Source organism: Chrysemys picta, chromosome 24 (genome assembly GCF_011386835.1).
Source record: "Chrysemys picta bellii isolate R12L10 chromosome 24, ASM1138683v2, whole genome shotgun sequence".
Lineage (NCBI taxonomy): Eukaryota > Metazoa > Chordata > Testudines > Emydidae > Chrysemys > Chrysemys picta.
The window spans coordinates 2,596,514-2,621,434 of NC_088814.1; the positions used below are offsets into that span (position 1 = coordinate 2,596,514).

General features: G+C 42.3%; 1 protein-coding gene across 3 annotated transcripts; it reads left to right on the forward strand.

The window, feature by feature from the left end:
- The first annotated feature begins 1,103 nt into the window (after positions 1 to 1,103).
- Positions 1,104 to 24,675, forward strand: SMARCE1 (SWI/SNF related, matrix associated, actin dependent regulator of chromatin, subfamily e, member 1). 3 transcript variants are annotated; one of them, XM_024100679.3, is made up of 11 exons: positions 1,104 to 1,497; positions 5,933 to 5,983; positions 7,086 to 7,129; positions 9,276 to 9,443; positions 11,723 to 11,803; positions 13,026 to 13,157; positions 15,524 to 15,695; positions 19,458 to 19,630; positions 20,880 to 20,981; positions 21,664 to 21,874; positions 22,679 to 24,675. In XM_024100679.3, the coding sequence occupies exons 2-11, from the start codon at positions 5,977 to 5,979 to the stop codon at positions 22,888 to 22,890; spliced, it is 1,302 nt and encodes a 433-aa protein (XP_023956447.1). In that variant the 5' UTR covers positions 1,104 to 1,497; positions 5,933 to 5,976; the 3' UTR covers positions 22,891 to 24,675. The 3 variants fall into 3 exon arrangements, with proteins under 3 accessions (XP_023956447.1, XP_005294171.1, XP_042700527.1); XM_005294114.5 differs by having other exon boundaries at positions 1,150 to 1,497; positions 9,276 to 9,380; XM_042844593.2 differs by having other exon boundaries at positions 1,178 to 1,330.
- The last annotated feature ends 246 nt before the right edge of the window (positions 24,676 to 24,921 follow it).

The following is a 24,921-nucleotide window of genomic DNA, read 5'->3' on the forward strand; positions in this document are numbered from 1 at the left end:
ATGACCATATCTAAGGCATCTTTCTCAGTATTTTAGCTTTTTCATATCCTCAAAATCATGTTATTGCTAGATTGGAGAGAAAAGTGTGGTGTAATGGTGTGAGCCCAAGACTGAAAGCCAGGATTCATGGATGTTAGTCCCACCTCTCACACACTAACTGCTACCTGCACTTTTCTCCATGAACTTCTTTACTAACAGCAGGGCAAAACCTGGGTAAAATGGTATTTTTCACATTTAAAAAGATTTTTTCTCATAAATGTTCTGATACTGTAAAAATGCTGGTTTAAAAAGCGCATGCAGCTGATCATAAAATATGTATGTTGGTTCCTTTTGTCTTTTAGTAGCCCAATGCAAGTCATGGATTTATCCCTTGTCCTTGAGCAAGTCTTGATTGTAGCCACAGATTGTGAACCAGTGAGGCCAGGGCCCTTGCCCTTCTATTTGTTTGCAAAGGTGACATTTCTTCAGTGACCAACATCTGCTTTAGACAAACGGTGAAGGCCCAGGAGAAAACGCTGGGTCCTATTTCTGCCAGCACCAAGCCCCCTACCTAGCTTCAGACACTGTATCAGTTCATACAGGTAATTAATAATAGTAACCATGTCCAGCACTGCCTCAGCAGGGGCATCTCCTTTTAGAGTCACAGCTGAGTGGGGCACGCCCTTGGGTTACAAAATAACCATATGCTAGTCCCATCCGATGTAGCGCCTCACAGCACTAACCCTGTGTGGGGCACAGGGACACCGCCTATGAGCATCACAGCCATGTGTGGGAATGCAGGGCTAGAGGCCGGTCTGGCAGAGCTGTAGCGCCTGCACGCGCTGTGCCCTGAGGCGCAAAGGGGGAGCTGACAGGACCCTAGGAAAGGGGAGCCCCAGGGGCAGCGCTCGCAGGCGGGAAAAGGCGCCCAAGCCCATTCGCGGCCTTCTCCTCGAGCGACGGCTGCCAGGCGGGAGGCGCGAGGCTAACAGCCACGAGAAGGAAAAAGGCGCCAAACCCAGCTCCTCCTCCCCCACCCCTCCCCTGAGGCACGAGACGAACGTACAAGCCGGGCGGGACCAACGCTCCGAACACCACCTCCCCTCCCCTCCAGCTGCCGCGCATGACGTGGTCTCTGACCTCCGCCTGATACGTCACTAGGCTCGCCTTGCGTCGCTCCGTTCGTTTTGCGGGTGCCGCACGTCACGTCACGTGGCATGCGTGCCGGCCCGGCGAAGCGGCTCCTCTCTTGGCTTTCTTTACCCGCTCGGCTCTTCAGATTCGCCATAGAATAACCGTCCGTCCCCTGCCCTTATTGTAGACGATAAAAATCCCCGGGTGACGTACGAAGGTGTCTGGCTCGGAATAAACCTGGGGAGGGAGCAAGGGAGCGGGGCCGCTGGGACGCCGTGTGGAATGTGCTGAGGCGGAAGGACAGGCGGCTTCCCGCTGCTGCCCGGACCCCCAGTCGCTCGGTGTTGGTTGGGAACAAAGGGGCCGAGGCCGGCGCTGGAGCGGGTGAGTCTCCGAGGGGGCGGCGCGTGGGAGTGGGGCCTGCAGCACCGGCCCGGCAGGTGCTGAGGCTCGGGCCCCGGGAATCACAGAGCCACGCGGCCTCTCGGCGGAGCCTCCGAAGGGGGATGGGGAAGGGCTGAGGGGGAGACGGAGCCGATCCCCACCCCCGCGTACACGCCCATGGCCGGGGGAGAGGGGAGCTACCCCCCCCACGCACACACACACACACACCCCTCCATGGGGGAGGGGGGAGCTACCCCCCCCCCCCCCACACACACACCCCTCCATGGGGGAGGGGGGAGCTACCCCCCCCACACACACACACACCCCTCCATGGGGGAGGGGGGAGCTACCCCCCCACACACACACACACCCCCCTCCATGGGGGAGGGGGGAGCTACCCCCCCCCCCACACACACACACACACCCCTCCATGGGGGAGGGGGGAGCTACCCCCCCCACACACACACACACACCCCTCCATGGGGGAGGGGGGAGCTACCCCCCCCCACACACACACACACCCCTCCATGGGGGAGGGGGGAGCTACCCCCCCCCCCACACACACACACCCCTCCATGGGGGAGGGGGGAGCTACCCCCCCCCCACACACACACCCCCCTCCATGGGGGAGGGGGGAGCTACCCCCACACACACACACACACACCCCTCCATGGGGGAGGGGGGAGCTACCCCACACACACACACACACACACACCCCTCCATGGGGGAGGGGGGAGCTACCCCACACACACACACACACACACACCCCTCCATGGGGGAGGGGGGAGCTACCCCCCCACACACACACACCCCCCTCCATGGGGGAGGGGGGAGCTACCCCCCCCACACACACACACACCCCCCTCCATGGGGGAGGGGGGAGCTACCCCCCCCCCCCACACACACACACCCCTCCATGGGGGAGGGGGGAGCTACCCCCCCACACACACACACACACCCCTCCATGGGGGAGGGGGGAGCTACCCCCCCCCCACACACACACACCCCCCTCCATGGGGGAGGGGGGAGCTACCCCCCCCACACACACACACACCCCCCTCCATGGGGGAGGGGGGAGCTACCCCCCCCACACACACACACACACCCCCCTCCATGGGGGAGGGGGGAGCTACCCCCCCCACACACACACACACCCCCCTCCATGGGGGAGGGGGGAGCTACCCCCCCCCACACACACACACACCCCCCTCCATGGGGGAGGGGGGAGCTACCCCCCCCCACACACACACACACCCCCCTCCATGGGGGAGGGGGGAGCTACCCCCCCCCACACACACACACACCCCCCTCCATGGGGGAGGGGGGAGCTACCCCCCCCACACACACACACACCCCCCTCCATGGGGGAGGGGGGAGCTACCCCCACACACACACACACACACACACCCCTCCATGGAGGAGGGGGGAGCTACCCCCACACACACACACACACCCCTCCATGGAGGAGGGGGGAGCTACCCCCCCCACACACACACACACCCCTCCATGGAGGAGGGGGGAGCTACCCCCCCCCACACACACACACACACCGCTCCATGGGGGAGGGGGGAGCCACCCACCCACACCCCTCCATGGGGGAGGGGGGAGCTACCCCGCCCACACCCCTCCATGGGGGAGGGGGGAGCTACCCCCCCCCACACACACACACACACACACCCTCCATGGGGGAGGGGGGAGCTACCCCCCCCACACACACACACACACCCTCCATGGGGGAGGGGGGAGCTACCCCCCCCACACACACACACACACCCTCCATGGGGGAGGGGGGAGCTACCCCCCACACACACACACACACACCCTCCATGGGGGAGGGGGGAGCTACCCCCCCCCCACACACACACACCCTCCATGGGGGAGGGGGGAGCTACCCCCCCACACACACACACACACCCCTCCATGGGGGAGGGGGGAGCTACCCCCCCCCACACCCCTCCATGGGGGAGCTAGCCCCCCCCGCCCCCCCCCCACACACACATCTCCATGGGGGAGAGGGGAGCTTACCCACACACACACACACATCACCATGGGGGAGGGAGGAAAGGCAGTCAAAAATATTTCTTGCCCCATCCCCAACATGCATCCCAAAAGTGGTAGAGAAGGAGGCAAGTACTATCTTCCCCTAAGCAAGTTCTCCTGCTGTAGTTAGGTGTTTTTTGAAGTGGGTTTTATTTTCTAAGGTACCATGTTACTGATTGGAGTAAAACTATCAAGGTTTGAAACCCTGTGGTTAGAAGTGACATGCTTGTGTTTTTATCACTCCAGTGCTTAGAATCTGCCGCCTCTTAAAAAAAAGGGGGGGGGTGAATTTGCATATTGCATATTATATTTGTATATTTAGCACATTCCCTCCCAGTCTCCCCAAAATTGGATGAGTAATGAGATCTTTCTGTTGCTCTGGAGCAGGGTCTCCATTTAGAATTGATATGTGTAAGCATTCTTTTCACTGGACTTTGTTTGGGAAGGGTTGTCTAGTGTTGTCAACGGTGCAGTCCATCTGTAGGCCTTGGGCATAAAAATACTCAAGCATGCATGGAACTTTATGTGCATAAGTAGTCCATTATGTGTGGGAATAATCACACGTTCAAAATTGAAGCACGTGTTTAGCAGTTTTAGTATTTGATGCCATAAACATTATTAATGTCAAATGCTGAGCGTTTACAGGACTGGGCCCAAATCTTGCTCTCTTAAGTCTTCAATAGCTTTAATTCATGAGAGAGGCTAGCAGGATATTGCTGTTATTTAACAGAGCATTTTACATATATGGGTTCACTCCTGCAACCGGTTGCACATGCCCAGCTCTCATTGACCATGACATTACTAGCTCTAATAGGTACATTTGCTTTTTCTGTTACGCTGAGGGGCAGTTTAGCCATGTGACAATGTATTACTATGAACTTGTTTATATTTTATAATGTTATTTAGGATACCATATGTGCACACTCCTGCATTCATATCCAGTCTTTGAAGCCAGCCGTATAAGACAAGTGATTGAAATCCAATATATAGTAGTGTGATTTTTATTAAAAGCGATGCACAAGTAAAATCTTTACAAGGAAGATCAGACGAACCTTGGATTTCAGTTTCAGAGCTGTTTATTTCATTCTAGTTGTTCATCCTTAAGGGCCAAGCTAGTTCACAGAAAGTTTGTCAGTCACTACAAGAAAATGTAGACCTAGTTTCTGGAAAGTTGTTTTTCTTTCGCTTCAAAGCTGACAAATTTGTGACTTTACCTGCAATACATGGTTATAATTAGGACTCCTTAAATTAGGTTTTAACCAGTAAACAACAGCTTTAATACAAACAGGAGGAAATACTTTTTCACACAGTGCACAATTGACCTGTGGAAATCATTCCCAGGGGATGTTGTGATGGCCAACATATAACTGGCTTTGAAAAAAATGACTAGGTAAATTCATGGAGAATAATCTCATCCATAACTATTATCCAAGATTGTCAGAGATGTAATGCCATGCTTCGGGGCAGCTCTAAAGCTCTGATTTCCAGAACCCTATAAAGGAAGCCAGGGTGGATCACTCCAAATGCCATGTTCTATATGCTCGCCCTGAAGCTCTGGTACTGACTACTGTTGAAGACAGGATACCTGGCTAGATGGACCATTGGTCTGATCCAGTATGGCCCTTCTTATATTCTTAAACATTAATAAAACACTCCTGATACCAAAAAAAAAATGAAATCTGTGTTTATCCAATAAACTGTGGGAAAACATTGGAAATGCTTACTTGTATCTAAGACCTTGTCTACACGGAGCAGTAGTACAGATTATAGGGCTGAGATTTCTAAAGCATACTGACATTAGCTGGTCCATGTAGACCCTGCTGGTGTGTGCTAAAGGTTCCCTTGTGTGCTTTAACATGGTATTCACAAAAAGAACAGGAGTACTTGTGGCACCTTAGAGACTAACAAATTTATTTGAGCATAAGCTTTCGTGGGCTAAAACCCACTTCATCGGATGCATGCAGTGGAAAATACAGTAGGAGGATGCATGCATCTGATGAAGTGGGTTTTAGCCCACGAAAGCTTATGCTCAAATAAATTTGTTAGTCTCTAAGGTGCCACAAGTACTCCTGTTCCTTTTGCGGATACAGACTAACAGAGCTGCTACTCTGAAACTTAACATGGTATTGTTTGTACTACATTAAAGCACATTAGGAAACATTACACAGATTACTCATTACAGTATATACAAAGAGCTCCCCCCCACCTCCCCAAACTGATTGGACATATACATAAAACCCCAAAATTGCTAAAAATAACCACACCCCCCAAATGAAATTAATAAACCCTAAAAAGTAGATGCTCTAGTTATAATGCTCTTCATTTTAATGGTTCATGAAAACAAAAATTATTCTGTTTAACAGTCTGACGTTGTGTTGTCTTTTTTGTCTTTCAGAGTTTGAGATATAATGTTAGCGGGCTGAAAATTTATCTACCAAAATGTCAAGTAAGTTTTTGTTGTTGTTTTTGTTTTAATTTAACAAGTAAAGATCTGTTTCAGCAGCCTTTACTTATGTGAATAATCCCATTGCTGTCACATGAGAAAGGGCTACTGGACCAAGCTCATTTTAAGAGGAATGTTACCATATACAGTAATTATAAGTGAACTACCAATCAGTTGGTACTAGATATTGCCACAGCTCAGAGCCAGGGCTGTGCACTGAGGATTTATTTGTGTCCAAACGATGAAAGAAACACACAAGCATCCTACCTGACAAGCTGCAGAATTGCTCTGTAGCCATTTCTCCAGTCTTAAGGATGGAATAGTCTCTGCCGTCTGGGTACGTCCTCCATAGTGGCAGAAGACCCATCCCATCATGCCTACCTCAGTGGCGTGCGTTGATCACCAATAGAGTTAGGCTTCGGGATTCATACTCCCTTACCATTTGTCCCCACAATTTTCCCCTCCAGTGGGCAGGACCTTTCACACCAAGGGACAAGATTTGCTCCTTCTTTAGTAAATATATATTGTAAGCAATTTGGACTAAATTCTGCACTCAGTTACTCTTGTGCAACTTCTAAATGAAGTAGGAAAAGATGTGCTCCCTCTATGCTTTTATTTAATGCCAGCTATATGCTACTGAAAGCCATGAATGAAACCACTTGGGGAGGGGATGAGCTGCACAACTGAATGTAAAATTTAGCCTACAGTTGTTTCATCTTAAAGCATACTGTTACATGTCAAGCTCTACATTTCAAATCCATTTTCTTGCCTCTGAAGAAAATCTAGTGTGCTTTAATTTCCATGGTGGCTAGCACAGGTTTTTTTAATTCTCTTCCTACATTTCTCTCCACCCCAGTACATCTAAATAAAAGGTTAGTAATCTGACACTGGTGTTGCCTTTTTTAAAATGCATCCCTTCTTCTTTCATCCTTTTTTTTTATTATTATTTTTTATTTTGTCAATGTAGATTGTAAACTCTTTGGGACAGGGATCATAAGTTTCTTACCAAATTATTGTTGTGTGCCTAGTACACTTTTGGATACCGTATGCATAATATATCTGAGTTGTCAGGAAGTTATGTATTTGTTTTTGTCTTTTTAAACAGAAAGGCCATCCTATGCCCCACCTCCCACCCCTGCTCCCACAACCGTAAGTATAATGAATTTTCACATTAACACAAATCTAGTAGTCTGGCTTTTAAGACAATAATTTGGTAGTCACAGCTATCAATATTAAAATATTATGAATATAAAACTACTTGCACTGAACTGTTGAAATGACATTCAGCATTTAAATTAAATTGACCTCCGAATTTTAAAAAGTGGTGGGGAAACTGATTCACTCAATACTTAGGGCCAGATCCTTCAAACACTTAAATTTGTGTTTAACTTTACATTGAAGCCAATGGGACTACCTACATGAGTAAAGTTAAATACAGTGGTGAATGTTTCTAGGCTTTGGGCCTGATATCCATGTATCCATTGTAAATATTCCAATTCGATATAACAGTAAACTAAGGGCTAAACTTTCTTGCCTCTAAAAGCTTAATGTCGGTCCAAGTTTTGAACATAATTTTTTGTACTTTTTACAGTGAATTTAAATTTGTATGTATAGTTTGTTTTCAGTGACATTCACACAGTTATGTAGAATTATGCAAACTTTCATTTATATTGGGTCAGAATAATGGAACCCTCATGATGAAAATCTTACTACTCAAATGTATTGAAATCCGTGGCGTTTTGTAATGTGAGCATTGTGTGAATAAAGTTTCCTACATAGTATAAGGTAAGTGCTTCTGTTTGCAAAGGAACCAATCTGTTGAGTACTTACCTGGAAAATTTTATTATATAATATCCAATCTTTCTTGACATAATGTGGCCAGGAAAGCATCTGAAAATATGTTTATACTTCTATAACAACTTGCATCCGATGACAGGAACACTCTACAAATTTAAACATCACAATGCTTTGTGATTGGGAGGGTGTGTGTGTGGGGGGGGAGTATTATCCGCATTTTATAGAAGAGTAAACAGGCACAAGTGAAATGGCTTGTAAAAGAAAATGTCGATAGACTTTTTAATTATATTAGTGCTCCTAGGATCTACTTTTTTCCCAGTCCTGTAGACGGTGACTACAAAATAGAAAATATGTAATGTTTTTTTATTATTAAACCAAAGTCCACATTTAAAGAGGTTGGAGAGCAGGAAATATATATTTGATGTCAACAAAATTTGTAAACTTTCCCATATAAATTTGCGGGCTAAGACTATTTTTGCATTAGCGTGCCAGTTGGGTGACAGCTTGAGTCCAAAGTTTTTTATTTAAAATTTTTTTTTTTGCTCTGCAAATACCTTACTTGGTTTTATATTAATGTTCAGATGTGACAGGCCGCCCGATCCTGCAATCAGTTCTGTGCATGCAGGTTCTTGCATATGCGTGGAACACCATTGATTTCAGTGGGACTCTCCATGAATGCAGTGTTTGTTTATTCATGTTCATTTTTAGATGTGCTACTTTCTTTAGTCAAATAAGCAAGTCTTTTAAAGAGTGATCTCAGATGTGCAGTTAGCAATGTGTGATTTGATGAGATAACTACAAAAATGTATCTAACATGTATATTCCATTGCAGCGGTTCTCCAGTTCTTTAATTCTGCAGACTACTTCATAAGGGAAAGATACCTCTATGGATCACCACCTCTTCCAGCCATTTAATCAAATCCCCTGGTACCCCCTGGTGCATAATTCCTAAAACATTTAATTTTGCAGGAATGGCTTCATACGCCATTGTTGGTCCACAGATTGCACTGTCCTGCTACTATCAGTATCAAGGGTTTTTTACGTTTTTGATCAATAGCCTGTGCTTCCATTGGTGCATATAATGAATGATGGCATTGGTGATTTCCACATAATCATGTGGACTGTAGTGCTTTGTATGTTAAATTCTTTTGTTTCGTTGGATACTAGATTCTTCCTGAATTGTTTGGCCACTTATGAAAAGTTTGCAAACTTTAATAGCCATAAGCAGGATGTATGGCACACTTATGTTAAAAGTTTGCACGCCTGATAATAAAACATCAGATGACAGTTGTAACACGTTCAGCTAAAAATCCTGTTTCCTGAACAGGTTTCTATTGGAATACTTCACATGTTGAGAGGAAACCAACTGCTACACCTCATTTGCTTGTTTAAATTCTAGTTGTTTTTGCATGCCATATTGCAGATCATTTTCATTTCTGTGTTTTCCTCGTTTGAGCTCATTTCTCATTCGTGTTTTTGTCTCATTTGTTTCCATCAGCAAATGCCCAGCACACCAGGGTTTGTGGGATACAATCCATACAGCCATCTGGCCTACAACAACTACAGGCTGGGAGGGAACCCGGGCACCAACAGCCGGGTCACGGTAGGAGAATCAACTATTACATCATCCGGCAAACAACAGGAATTGACCAGAAATGGCTTTAGAGTTAGGTTCTTCTGAATCTTGGCTGCTGCCACTTTTATAAAGAGAGAAAATTAACTCTGATTTTTCCCCCCCATCTTCTCCCCCCTCCTACCTCCCCCCTTTCATTGTGAAGCCTTGTACTGGAAAATAAGCTTCTGTGTAATAGATGGAGAGAGATCTATTATTCCCATCTGAGATGGGGAAAGTCTTTCTTTTTGGAATTCCATGGCTTGAAGCCTCAGTGATCACTGCACGTTTAAGGAAAGAACCTTAAGTATGGGTGTGGATTATATTTTCCTCTTGGAGGGAGGAAATTATAAATTGTATTGAGATTATAGGCATGAAACGAGAGGAAAGACAAGTTCCAAACTAGAAATTGTAACTGGTGATTACATCGCACTATTGTGCCGTGTAAGGAACCCATGTTTCTATTTTCCATTCCCGTCTTACTTTGTATGGTTAGTATCAGATCTCCAGATTCAACAGTGACTTCTCCAACCAAATGAGTGGTGTCGATAAAATAGGAGGGAGCCTGCTTTCTGTCCTCTATGGCTGGATGAAATGTGGATGCTTTGTAGACCCTTTAAGGAATACTTGGCATAAAGTGAGAGGAAATGTACTGATATGGGGTACCTCTGAGCTTGAGTGAAGATGCAGAACACGATTCACATACAGGCAAGAAAGAAAATAAAACTTTTAAATGCACACTTTACAGTTTTTACATTTAATATTAGGTGAAGACATACAGTATTCTTTTAAATTATTAAAAATTAAAATCATTTTTATATTATGTAATTTCTTTCTGAAGGTATAAAACTTATCTACACAACTTCTAGCCTCTTCAGAGTGTAATACAAATAAGAATTTGTCAGTTAATCCATAGATGTTGCTGTTTAATTCAGTATCCCTTTTTAAACTCCGTAAATTCAGCTTGTTTAATAAGGTGCCTAAAGAAAAGACCCCTTGCCCTGTAGTGAAGATATGAGCTGGCGTTTGATTGAACGTAGTGTCTGAACTTACATTTATGTTACTGAATACATGAATAGGTTAGATTTGTCAGAATTTTCATTGTTTCTGTATGTCATAAGCATATACAGCTTTCTCTGCCATGCATATGTCAATATGTATGGTATCTTTAAATTCCTGTTAATTTAAAAGCATTAAACAGTTTCAGTTAATGTTTTTCAAATCCATCTCTGTGTGTATATATGTATACATTTGGTAATGCATACACCTCATGTACATTATAACTCTATGCAAGTATGTATGCATTGTTTCATAGAACTTCATAAATGTAGTGAAACATAAAATTATCCAGATTAAAAATACTGAAAGCAAAAACACTGAACATTAACCTTCTTGGCCATTTTCAAGTGTGGAACCGCAGTCCGCAATCCTGCTAATACTTCTTTGAGTCTGATTAATTTTAGATATGAAAATAATCCCATGGAACTGCTCACGGGTGTTTGCAGGATTGGGGCCTTTAGAATCTACAGCTTTTACAAACTATATGATGTCAGTATACTATTCCAGGAGGAACAAACCTTGTCTTGTTATAAATGCACTATTTTTAACTGAGATGGTGTGTAGATGGAAGAGAACAGAAGAATAAGTGGATGCTACAGCTTTCAATCAATAACAATTACTGTTTAGTGTCTTTTTTTTTTTAAGTGCAGGCAACGTGCTTGGCATTGTACAAACCTAAAGGAAGACAAGGTCTCTCAAGGAGCTCACAATCTAATTTGGACAAGAACAATACAATTCGGACACAAATGATGCACAGGTTGAGGGATCAGTCTCATAGGGATTTTTTTTAATATTTGGATTGACTCCTAAGTTCCCATTGAAAGATTTCGTGGAAGAAGTGTATTTCTGAGACGGATTGAATGAAAGAATGTCTAGATAATTTCCTGCTCTTTCATACTTTCTCCTTATCCTTTTCCCAGTAGTAATTTCTTTAGTTATCAGAGCAGGTACCATAACAGTGATTCTCATCAAAATTGAGGAAAACAAACTGTTGGGACTGGTGAGCAGAAGCAAATGTTTAGACTCTTTTGGTTTTGAGAAAACTGTCCCCTTTTGGACTTCTATTGAATAACCTTTTTCAAACTAATACTTGGACAAATACATTTGGGGCCGGGGGAGGGGGAATTTTGCAAATTATTATGAGGACCAGTTATAGTACCTGTACATGTATTTAATATACAAGAGTATCTATATTCCCAGACTACTGTGTATTGAAATTGCCTAGTTTTCATGTTAAGAAATGGATTTATCCATTTTGTTTTTGTTTTTTATAGGCTTCCTCTGGTATTACAATTCCCAAACCCCCAAAGCCACCAGATAAGCCTCTGATGCCCTACATGAGGTACAGCAGGAAGGTGGGTACACAGTGTTTTGGATCTAGGTTGAATAAGTAGCATTAAAGGTTAAGTTTATGCCAACAATTGATTAGTTATTTTAGTTTCAACTTCTAAACTCTGTTAAATTCTAACAACCTGCAGAGTTTACTTATTCATAAAGGGAATTTTAAAACACAGTTGCTTTCCCCATCAGAGTAACAGCAACAATGGTTTAACCATATGGTAAACACCTTCTAGGAAAACAAAATTATCCCCAAAACAAAAGGTCAGCAACCTCTATTTTCCTGTGTGACGTTTTGTTTTTTTATCTACAGGGTTAGGGGAGGGGAAATTAAGATTTTTCTTTGAAATGGTTATTAACTACCGTTGTCCCTGCTGTCAAGGATCCACGTATTGTCAGCAATTCCTCTGTATAGAAAGTGCTCATTGTGGCATAGTATGGTGCTGTAGCTAGACTTGAAGAGTAGCAGTGGGAGAAATGTGTGTTCACCTACTAACCTGTAGCACTACTTCATTATTCTGTGAACTGTTTGAGAGGCAATGGGAAATTGAATATTGTGAAGAGTCTGGAATCTGATTCTGCATGGGAAGGGCGTGTGATCCAGTTTCAAGGAGTGGGTGAGCCAGAAGGAAATATACATGCCTTCCTGTTTCTGGTAAAGTGTCTTTACCAGCAGCCTGAATTAAGCCAACAGCCCTCCCACCCCTCATATCTGGTATTCCTAATCACACATAGCAAGTAATAATACTGACAGCTTGCTTTCTTTATATAAAGTTAGAAACTGGGTTTTGATGGAATCAGAACTTGTTGGAATTGAAAGTGATCAATATGACTGAAAACTTCTTGAATACACGAAGGTCCAAGTTCTGATCTTAAAAGTTCAATGCACATTGTCATGTGTCTGAACATAAATGTTGCTTGATGTGTTTGCATGGTAATATGTTTAATTTTTTCCCAGCGATACAGTGATGTGCATTTTGGAATAGAATTCACAGGTTTCAGGGCAAGATTCACAACTGAAGCTGGTGTCAATAAATCTGGCTGTTGCCAGCTTCAATAGATGACTGTACTACTGTCTTCCTGCCCCAAAAAGTAATCACTGGAGGTAGCCAGACTTTTACTTAATATAGCTTGGTTTTATAGTGATCTTTTCTGAAAGAATACTAAGATGATACCATAAAACATTTAATTTGGAAGTGTTTGCATGTCAGTAGTAAAGCGCCAGCTGTTTCTGTTAAGGTCTGGGATCAAGTGAAGGCATCCAACCCTGACTTGAAGTTATGGGAAATTGGCAAGATCATTGGTGGGATGTGGCGAGATCTCACTGATGAGGAGAAACAAGAGTACTTGAATGAATATGAAGCAGAAAAGGTAAAGGGATGAAATCTTTAGTTATTAATGCTGATTCTTTCATCTTATGCCCCTGGCACCACTGTCATAGAAGAGTTGAGCTTGTTCCCCAGTGCAGCCAGATAGTTAAGCATGTGCCCATCTTTAAGCACATGAGTAGTCCCATTGAAGTTAATAGAGTATTCTCACGCTCTAAGTTAAGCATATGCTTAAGTGCCTTGCTGAATTAGGGCCTTGTAACATTTCACAGTACACATAAATAGAAAATAACTACTTAGGTCATCTAGTCCTTTCTAGGATTGTTCCCCACATTGTCTTCCATCCTGTGGTGTTTGATGTTTTTATTCTAGAAACTACCCTGAGAATCAAATTTCATCTTTCCTATATGGTGGCTTGTGTATGTCATTTACTAAGCCCTGTATGTACTGATAAGCCTCTTGATCATAATCGTATGTCAAAAGGGACTTCAGTTTTTAGACCCTACTCAAAATGAAATGTTTATATTGAATAGGAATTTTAACTGAATGGACTTGATTTTTTTCCACACCAAAATCCTCTTTCAAAACTGATTCCCTGTAGCTACAGCTGGTCAGTTATGAATGTGTGTAAGAATTGGTTTCCATGGTACAGCCTTGCAAAATTTTACTCTGCCAGAATGTTGTTTTTGTTGTTTTTTGATGGGCAAGTAAAATATCACTAGTTTTTCATTATTGATCATCATGGCAAAGGGCAATAATATATTTTCTGTCCATGCTGATAGTTTTAAAGAGTTTTGCAAGGCTGCTACAGTCATAGATATCCACAGCTATGTAGGACAATTACAAGCTGTTAGTTTGACATCTCTTGTGTTGTGTTAAAATTGCAGCATCTGAGGTCATAGGTCACCTGGTCAAATAGGTGCTTAGAACTGTTTTCATCCAAAGTACCACCTTTCTGTTTTTAAAGAACAGAAACATTATTTTAAATTAGGGTTCTGCCATTTGAAGCAAAATCAAGGATTCCTACTTTTTAACTCAATAAAAAGGACTAATTTAGTAAAAGTTAAAGACACCTTTGGGTACATACAGCAGTATCGTACAGTATAACTGACCTTTAATACAGAGCATCTCAAAACAAGTGAAAGACTGTACTCAAAAAAAGTAGTTATCAATGGTTTGCTGTCAGACTGGGAGGGGGTATCTATACCAGAGGTCAGTCCTGGGTCCGGAACTATTAAATATTTTCATTAATGACTTGAATAATGGAGTGGAGTGGAAAGTATGCTTAAGTATTTGCAGATGACACCCAGCTGGGAAGGGTTGCAAGTACTTTGGAGGACAGGGAAGGAATTCAAAACAACTTTGACAAATTGGAGAACTGAATTCGACCAAGATAAGTGCAAAGGTGTAGTGATACAATTCTGCTACCTGAAGTGAGAAAATAGACTGTCTGGATCACCCCTAGCCACGTGTAGGGAGGGACTGAAGAACACAATAAAAGAATGAAAAGTGGGATTTTTAATACATGATGATGGAATTGACAAAAATAAAAAATGGTTCTGGCCTGTCCTGGAGGAAATGATAAGCAGGCTCTGAGATAAGAGGTATTGGGGGGAGGGAGGAGAGGACATCAGGATCAAGGTTAACTCTCAGGATTTTTAGATGTGTAAAGTAGTTGGAAGTGATAGAATTGGAAACATGGGATGTCTCTACAGTAGTTATAGACAAAACAAAGAATTGCTTGCAAGCTTTAATCTTTAATCATAGCAGTGAGGATAGCATTAGACTTCCCAGAATTAAATTCTTCTTGACTCTTGTGTGTAGGTGCCCCACCACCACTCAGATTAGTAGTGCACCCTAAATCAAGAGCAATATGAAAGAGGTTTGTGTAATTCTTTCCCCTACAGATAATTCTTTCTCAGGAATCTGGCTGGTGGGTCTTGCCCACATGCTTAGAGTCTAAGTGATCGCTATATTTGGGGTTGGGAATGAATTTTCCTCTAGATCAGATTGTCAGAGACTCTGGGATTTTTTGCCTTCCTCGGTAGCATGGGTTGCTTGCTGATTTAAATTAGATTAAATGATGGATTCTCTATAACTTGAAATCTTCTAATCAAGATCTGAGGACTTCAGTAACTCAGCCAAAGGCTCTGAGTCTATTGCAGGAGTGCAAGGGGGAGGTTCCATGGCCTGTGATGTGCAGGAGATCAACTAGATGATTGCAATGGTCCCTTCTGGCCTTAGTCTCTGAGTGTATGTACCTAAAAGAGAAATGCGTTAGAAAGGGAGGCAAATCGTTTATACCAAATTGTCCTTTTGGATATTTGACCGATGTCAATAAGCAAAACAGGGCTGCCAGGGTACAATAGATAGTTTTTATTGAAATAAAAACTATCCGTTAAATTTCAGATAGAGTACAATGAATCCATGAAGGCCTACCATAACTCGCCAGCTTACCTTGCCTACATCAACGCAAAGAGTCGGGCTGAGGCTGCGTTAGAGGAAGAAAGCCGACAAAGGCAATCACGCATGGAGAAAGGTGAACCTTATATGAGCATCCAGCCAGCAGAAGACCCAGATGGTAAGCAGAAAGGAGATTTGTATACACTTTTGGTGAGGTGTATATTTTTACCTTAGGACATAAAATCTAGAGTAAGTTTCAGGCAGCTGTTTTGTTTATTCCCTTGGTATTAAAAACTGTTAATATTTCACTGACTTACTCCTGGACTATAATGGGAAACACTTGCACACCATGTAACAAAGAAAATACTAAATGTATAACTTTAGTACTAAACTTTCAGAATCATCTTACCTCAAACTACAAGTTAAGGTGACACAACTGTTCTTCTTAACCTTAAGACTGAATTGACCATCAGCAGCCAGGCTACTCTTAAAGTTCTTGTAAACCTCTAATGTTGTGGGTTGCACCCCTGTTAAAAATATTTTCAAATAGCCGGTTTCAGACTTGACAAGTCGATGGTTATTTGTGGTTTAGGCTACAATTTTGCTAAAAATTTCCATTCTAAATTGCCCAGCAGAGATGCAGGGGTTAAAAAATGTAGCTTTCACTACAGCAACATACACAAGACTGGGAGCAAGCTCATGCTGCAGCTACTGTCCCTGTCTGATCATTGTAACCTTGTGCATGGGGTTGCAGTGCCACTCAGGTTTTGTCCCATTTGCCTCTCCGTAAATGGAAATGGAGGAGCTGATGGGTCAAATTTGATTGGCTTTGCAATCTAGCATATGAACCAGGTGGCAACACTTGATGTGGGGGCCTAATCGTATGTATTTTTACAGCCATTTCTAAAAGATTTAACTGACTTTTTATTCAAATTCACATTTTCTGTGATCTCAGTGACAAAATCCATAGACCTATTTGTAGTCTGTGCAGTACTTTATACTTCATAGGGCTCCACCAGTCCTACTTGAATGAAATGTTGAACTTTAATAATAGTCGCAGCAGGTAGTTCTGGCAGACTCTACTTAATTGTTGTCTTTCGACTTATTCCATATGGCGATTGAACACACCTAAGCAGCTGAACTTGAGAAGTTGACAGAAGCCTTTTTAACACACAGTGCAACTTAATGAAGAAACTGTCAAAACATTTTCTCTAATTGAAAGGAAATACCACTTTGGCATCCATATCTCACCCACTGAGAAAAGTCACACAAAGATCTTGTCAATTTCAGTTTTTAAAATGATGCTAAAAGGCTGACTGTTGAAATCTGAGGATGAAAAATGCAGCCAGGCAATGACACCTCCTCTTCTCCCTCCTCACCCCCAAACAAGCACAGCCACGAGATAATTCCCATGGTAAACAGCACTTTCCGCTGTGTGCAGCATAAGCTGTGTAAAACACATGAATGTGCCTGGGATTTTTTAGCAATTGGCATTTCACGGCCTACTGTTCAACCTGATTATCCCTCGGTCAAATTCAACTCCGATATAACCAGGGGCCACTCCCACTGAAGTGGGTTATACTTGTTTGTTAAGTGTGAACTTGGTCCACCATTTGACAGCATAGAAAGGGACTTGCAATCTCACGCTGAAATCACATATTGACGATTGTAGTTTTCTAATGGTAGAAGGCTCTTTAGTCTAGAAGATGAAGCTATAACAAGATCCAGTGGTTGGAAGCTGAAGCTAGACAAATTCAGAGTAGGAATTAAGCATTTTTTTAACAGCAAGGGTAGTAAAACAATAGAGAATCGACCACATACAAATTTCAGTCAGTTGAAGTCTAAATCAGGATTGGATGGCTTTCTAAAAGATGTGTTCTGGTGCAAAAACCAGACGTTATGGGCTTCTTTCAGGAATCACTTGGTGCAATTCTAGGTCTGATGATTATAAAGGTCCCTGTTGGCCTGAAAATCGCGGAAATAACTCTTTGCCACATTTCCTACTATTTTCCACTTTATTTTTATTTTCAAATTAATCTAATACTTTATACGTCCCAAATGTGAAACTGTTTTTTTTTTTTCTCTCTTCCAGAAAAGCAATATTCAGTCTGATGAGTTTCAATCAAAATTGGCCATCTCAATAATACTTTCTGGCATAACAGAATTTATTTTTAATTTTTTCCCCTCCAGTTTTGTGAAGAGTGGAGCAACAATCTCCACACGTGTCCCATAACTGGGAAAGTTGTGTAACATAAACAGAACTTAGACATTTCAAGGAGATGGGAAAAGATTTTTCAGTGATGACAGTGAAGATAGAAAATGAAAGCATAGGAGGACTATCATCCCTTAAACCTCTTTGATATTACAGTGATGGGACTATTGAAAACACGACGGGCATGTTGTCATGAAAACTTAGTGTGTGGCAAGCTGGAGTGGGAATGTAGCTCAACTAGCCTGCAGTCTTAACTGTACTTGTGGATGTTGCTGAGACACATTAGCAGTCTGTTCATGTGCTTTGAGCTAATCCATTTTGAAACAGGAATAGATCATAGTGCATTAATGAATTGATAATGCGCATCAGCTGTTTCCAAACAGACATCAGACTGTGGCAGGCTAGTGCAGGGTAGACTGACCCATTTGTTTGCCCTGAACTAAACATTCCTGTAGAGAAATCCTAAAATAAGAGAACCAGCTTAATAATCTTGGAGATTTTTTTTTTTTTTCTGGTGTGTTCTCAAAATGTTGTTCTGCTTTTTAAAGTGAATATCTAGTACATTCAGTAATATTTGGTTAATACAACAGTTTCACAAACCGGGCCGGCTCCAGGGTTTTGGCCGCCCCAAGCAGCCCCAAAAAAAAAAAAAAAGCCGCAATCGCGATCTGTGGCGGCAATTCGGCGGGAGATCCTTCGCTCCGAGGTAGAGTGAGGGACTGTCCGCTGAATTGCCGCCAAATACCTGGACGTGCCGCCCCTCTCCGGAGCGGCCGCCCCAAGCACCTGCTTGACAAGCTGGTGCCTGGAGCCGGCCCTGTTCACAAATAGTTACATGTAATCCTCAGAATAACATCTGCCTAAACTCCTATTTTGCCACATAGCTAAAGCTCCATTTTAATTAAGGAAAAAATGTCTTTGGTCTGTCATATACCTTTTGGGGTAGCTCTTCTACAAACGTATGAAAAAAAGGCAGTTCGTCATAGGCTTGAGACCAAACCTTTCTCTGGTATTTTCTTCTCCTCCCTCAAGAAGCTTGTAGGAGACTAGCACTTGACATTTGTTAACCTATAACTTTCTTCTAATGCATGTTTATCTCAATTTTTTTTTCCAGCAAGTGATTTTTGCTAATTAATTGCTTGGCTTCTGTGAACAAACTTAGAGTAGGTTTTGTTAGTGTGGCTTTTTTACATTAGGGCCTGAGTGGCAGAGCGTCTGCCATTTCTGTTTACGTCAGTTGGTGCTGCAGGTGCTCAGCCCTTTAGGTTTGAGGCACAAAGTTTACTTTCGTTGAACTCTCGTCTGTGTTTTAATGAGGAATTTATTGTAGTGAGCACCAGAAATTGTGAAGTTTCATTATCAGAGTTTGAATAATCAGTGTGTTTATCTCTCTTGTTCTTAACAAATTAAAAGTAGTGCGTTGGCATAGGCACTGATAATTGCTGTTTAAAGAGAATAGATCAGTTTGTAGCCGTGTGGGAGATCTGGCTAAAATCATAGCTCCCATGCTCTGCTGTCTCCCAGCCCATAAAATACTGTGTCTCCAAATTGAGTTTGTTTGATTATTTTACTGCTCTGTAATTCTAGTATTTTTGTACATAAACTTATTCATGGTGTCATGGCAGCAGTTTTGTTCCTGGTTGAATTGAAAACTGCCATGTATTTTAAGGATACATTTTAATGAGACTTGCCGCTTGACTTGTCTAATTTGTTAAATTTTTGTTTCAGATTATGATGATGGATTTTCTATGAAGCACACAGCTACAGCCCGCTTCCAAAGGAACCACCGTCTGATTAGTGAGATACTGAGTGAAAGTGTGGTACCAGACGTCCGCTCCGTTGTCACTACAGCTAGAATGCAAGTTCTCAAACGTCAAGTTCAGTCCTTAATGGTTCATCAGGTAAATATTTCAGAGTGGTAGCTGTGTTAGTCTGTATTGGCAAAAAGAACAAGGAGTACTTATGGCACCTTAGAGACTAACAAATGTATTTGGGCATAAGCTTTCGTGGGCTAAAACTCATGCATCCGATGAAGTGAGTTTTAGCCCACAAAATACATTTGTTAGTCTCTAAGGTGCCACAAGTACTCCGCATCAGGTAAATATTAATTACCTAAAACTTATTAAATATAATGGTTCTGGGCTGTACTCCAAGTTTAAAATAATTTGGATCACGTACATGAATGTACTTGTTAAAGTGTCAGTACTCTTCATGCCCCAGATAACTAACCTCTCCCTGGCTTTTTGGGAGGAGCAAGGGATAAGTCCAAACTTCTGTGATTCCCATGCATCATACAAAATTGTGACATTGTATCTATGAAAGGATATAATGCAGTGATTTAAGAGGTGTCGATTAACCTCTTACTTATACATCATGTCACAGTCCTCTGCAGTTATATATCCCTTCAACATGTAAAGAAAAGCTTTTGATTTAAAGGTATTGGTGCAGTTATGACTTTCAATAGCTTGTTACCTATAGCTATGTATTTGTTAGTGGCCCTCTTTTTAATGTGGTCAATCTCCCCCTTTTTAACATTTGTAACTGAAAATTAAAAGCATAAGTGAGTATCTAATAACTCACATTTAAGACACATTTCAGTTAACTTCAACAGATTCCTGTATGTGTATACCAATTGAAAAGAAAAGGCGGATTGATTGATCTATATTGTACGTGTATGTATATACATAACACTTGGGCAAATTAGGCAGAGACAAGAAAGAGTGAAGATTTCTTTTTAAATTGCAAAAGAAAGGGGAAAATGTGTTGCATCCGATTTCCTTCTCCCATTTAATCTCCATTTGTATTGTACTACCGCATATAATGCGCTAGGCACTGTAAATGTATAGAAAGACATAGATTGCAAGCTCTTCAGGTCAAGCACCTATCATCTTATGCCTAGAACTCCTTAGGGCACAATATAATTTATCCAATTTCTTTATGGTTTCTTATTACTACGACTTGGGGATGGGGGCTTCCCTCATTTGCACATTTGAGCTGTTGAGCATCAAATCAGGAAAGTCAGATTCCATCATAAGGGTGAGATGGATATAAAAAAAATGATCTACATTGTTTGTATGCATCAAAGCATTTTGTCCAGTATTTGGTATATTTGAGTATTAAGTTTCATAACTCAGTTACTTTCATTTTTAGCGAAAACTGGAAGCCGAGCTCCTGCAAATAGAAGAGCGCCACCAGGAAAAGAAGAGGAAGTTCTTGGAAAGCACAGAATCCTTTAACAATGAACTGAAGAGGGTACAGCTTTAAAATGTTCTCTCTCCTTCTAGGATACTACTTGTTGCACATTATTCAAAAAGAGTCCTCTGCCCAGCTTCTGTCTAGCTCTATATTTAAAAGAGGGTTCATGTTCTAGAATATCTTTTTGTGGTGCCCCAGAGCTATAGAATGCAGCGAATCTTGGCCAGAGGGCTTCCATGTCCCTTGGTGATTCTAGGCTTCTGCAATGGCCCACCGGGGTTATTGGCAGCCAGCATAATTAAAAGCAGCCTTCAGACTGATCTAATTGAAGCCAAGGAGATCAGCACTGTGCTCCCAAGGTCAAGAGATGGCAAAGATGGTTTAAAGCCACCTTTGCTTGCACGCTTCTCAAATGCACTGTGTAGTCCTTGAATAGAGCTGAGAATCAAGGCCTACATTGATTTTCTATTTTTGCTGCATAGTCTTATCCCAGATCTCTGAGAGAACTGATCGTCTATAGCTGCAGGAGCTCTCCATTTTACATTCTTAAACTTAGCAAACCAAGGTGCAAACATTGTCCCATGCAGCACTACTAAACTCAGAATGAGGTTTTCCTCTGTGTTATGTTCCAAAATGCGTTCTTAATGCACAAGATACCTGCTTTGCCTGACTCCAAAAGGCCAAACATAGAGAGCAAAGTACTGGATTAATAAAAGGACTTTTCTCTTCTGATTGCTAGTTATGCAGTTTGAAGGTGGAGGTGGACATGGAAAAAATAGCAGCTGAAATTGCTCAGGCCGAGGAACAGGCCCGCAAGAGGCAAGAGGAAAGGGAAAAGGAAGCCGTTGAGCAAGCTGAACGCAGTCAGACCAATGCAGCACCTGAGGCAGAGCAAGCCGTTAACAAGACGGAGGAGAAGAAGGAAGAAGAGAGCGCTCCCATGGAGACCGGTAACTGCACATGAAGGCTGGCTTCAGAATTCTCTGACCTCAATAGAACAAGCAGGAAGGGCCATAACCAAAGTTTAGGCTTTTTTTCACCTTTAAAAAACCTCAATTTTGAAAAGGGGGAAAAAGAATAGCAACAAAAACAGTCTATTGTGCAGGATGTCTGGTGCACCCAGCAGAAGAGGTTTGATTTCCAAACCTTCCCTAAATCTCACCTTATCTTTTAGTCATTAATGTAGATCGAAACAAACCAGGACATTTTCACTGCACCAGGGAAGGAGGAGAGGGAGCTCTCCCTCTGCTTTTAGCAGACATGGGAAAGCTGTACTTCCCTGGCTGTGCCTGTCTACTTTAACCTTTGCTTACCTCCCCCACTGTCAGATTTCCTTTCCAATCCAAAAGTGGTGGCACTAGTGGAAGAATTAGATATTGTAAGCATGACTGCATCATTTTGAACCACAGCTTGTTGTCATAACAGTTGGGGTAGGTGAGTGTGGTAGGGAAGTTGGAGTTCTGTTGCTCAATTTTCTTTTTTTATTTGTGGCTAGCATTCTTCTTAGGGTTAGAGGCTGCAGGGTACTTCTAAGAAGTAGTGTGGAAGGTACCTTGTATATTCATGCATGTTTTATGAGATTTTTCCAGAGCAGTAACTACTAAAAATTTCTAAACAATGTAAATTATTGATATCAAATAGAAATGTCAGTGATATCTTTGATACTTTTTCCCCCGTAGCTTTCTAGCTCCTAAAATGTATTTGCATTGCCAACTATACTGGTGTAAATGACACTGAGAAATGTCTTCTTCCAGAGGAGGCTCACCCAGAAGAAACTACAGAGAACCAGCAGAACGGTGAAGAAGGAACATCCACACCAGAAGATAAGGAGAGTGGCCAGGAAGGGGTTGACAGTACTGCGGAGGAAGGAACTAGTGATAGTAACACTGGTTCAGAGAGCAATAGCGCAACAGTTGAGGAGCCTCCAGCAGACCCTGCCCCCGAGGATAGTGAGAAGAAAGAATAAATATTGGTTTATTCCATGTCTCTTCTTAACAAGTATTGTTTTGAGTTTAAAATGTGCTGTGCTCTTTTTTTTTTTTTTTTTTTTTAATCTTCCTTGTCCAGATCATTTGTCACCAAAGGATACTGGGCATTAACTACTTGATTATCATAATGTATCAATACCAGCATGGCCAACCTAAAGGGGCCTTTAGGGGTGAGGAATGTCTTAATAGTAACCTACAAAGGAAAAGACAGTATTTGTGTCCTTAACCATTGCTCTATGATAGATAGAAAGATAGTATCCTTCATGGGCTGGGTTTTCTCTCTCTCTCCTCCCCCTTCCCCCCCACCCCCCAAGTTAATGATTTTTACACAAGAAATATCAGGTAACTACTCTGTCCTAACTAGGAATTCCTTCAATGACTGGTGTGGCATCCCCTCCCATTCAGCTGACGATTGGGTAAAGTACAGATTGGGTTTGACCTTTTGTGAGGGTCACCAAACCATTCCAGTTCTCTGCCTTAGCCTCAGGTGTTTTCCTCCAAATCCATCATCTTGGTTATCATAAGGGAGTACTAAATATGTACCCAGGGAGTTGATAACTCAACCCTGGATGCTAATGAAGTTGCATTGAATTGGCTGTTGGGGAAACTTTTGTTTGAAGCATTTGTACTCACTTCTATACAATAAACACTGGTTGGCATTAACATTTTTAGATGTTCTAGTGCAGTCTGCATTGGTGTCAACCAAGAAACTCCACTGGTTCCAGGCCATAATAGCGAGATCAGACCTCTGATTGCATAAGCCCCTCCACGGTTTGTTTTGTTTCTCTCTCTCAAACTAAAAACTAACTTAAATTCCTCTGGCTAAAATAATGGATTTGTCTTTCAGGTAGTTGTCATGTTGTTATCCATATGCCAGGAAAAGAGCAGGAAGTGTTAGAAGGGATAAAAGCGCAGCAGCATGGCATGTATTGCCACTTTGCTTTGCTTTTCTAGCTGCCTCCCTTTTTTGCCAAGTGCAATATCTCCAGTAAGTGCCAAGTCCTTCAGCCTTTGCTCACTGAAAACTTGCCTTTAAATCTACGAAGAGCTTTCCTCAATAAGGGCTGCAGGACTTGGTCCTAATTCTTCTGTGTGGTCTCTGCGCTCTCTTGTACAGTAACTGTTTCACAAGAGAGAAAAGGCAGGTTGTTCTGGTATGCTCTGAAGTGTCATGTGCACATTTCCAAATGATCAGAAGCTCGATCTGCTTCCAATGCTATTACTGTGGTTATGGTATGCCTCAGGGCTGTTTTATGTAATGTGGGATTCGTATCCGCATCAGTCCTTGTTCATCTATGCTCTTTGATCCCTTTGTTCAATACAAATGATTTTATTCAAAGGTGTGGCAAAATATAAAGCAAGGGAATACTTAAACAGCATATTTCTTGCCCTCCCATGCTGACTCTGTTGTAAACGCAGAACGAACAGTAACAAATAGACACCTCCCTTGACATGAGCTTTCAAAATCTCTAGCAGTTTCAAAACATGAAAATTCTGTTGTCCCCCACCCCAAACAACCAACCCTTCCAAACAAAATGCTCCTTACCTTTTGATAAAATTAAGGCAGACACCAGACATTTCATGACTTTTTCCAGCTAAAAGAGACCACATGATGCATTTGCTTCATGTAAACTCTAGTATGTTTTTACTGAATAGTAGTATTTCTGATAGTGTGTTCTCTTTTAAAAACAAAATAAAACCCTTTTGGTCTTTTTTTAAATGTTCTAAACATAATAAAATGGAACGTGTTTTTTTAAAAAAAATCTGCATCGGTCTGTGTTATCTGTCTATGAAGACATTGACTATACAAAGACCTCCTCTTTCCCCCCACCCAGCACGTCTCCCTTTTAAATCAGAGATGAAGTAAAATTTCAAGTCCACTATACACAAGCCTCATTTCTGTAGTATATTAAATACAAAAAGTTATTCTGCAATAATACTTGTTTTTGAGTTGGTTTGGGGTTTTATATTTGCTCTTGTCCTAAGAGCTTACATGCCAGATATCTCTG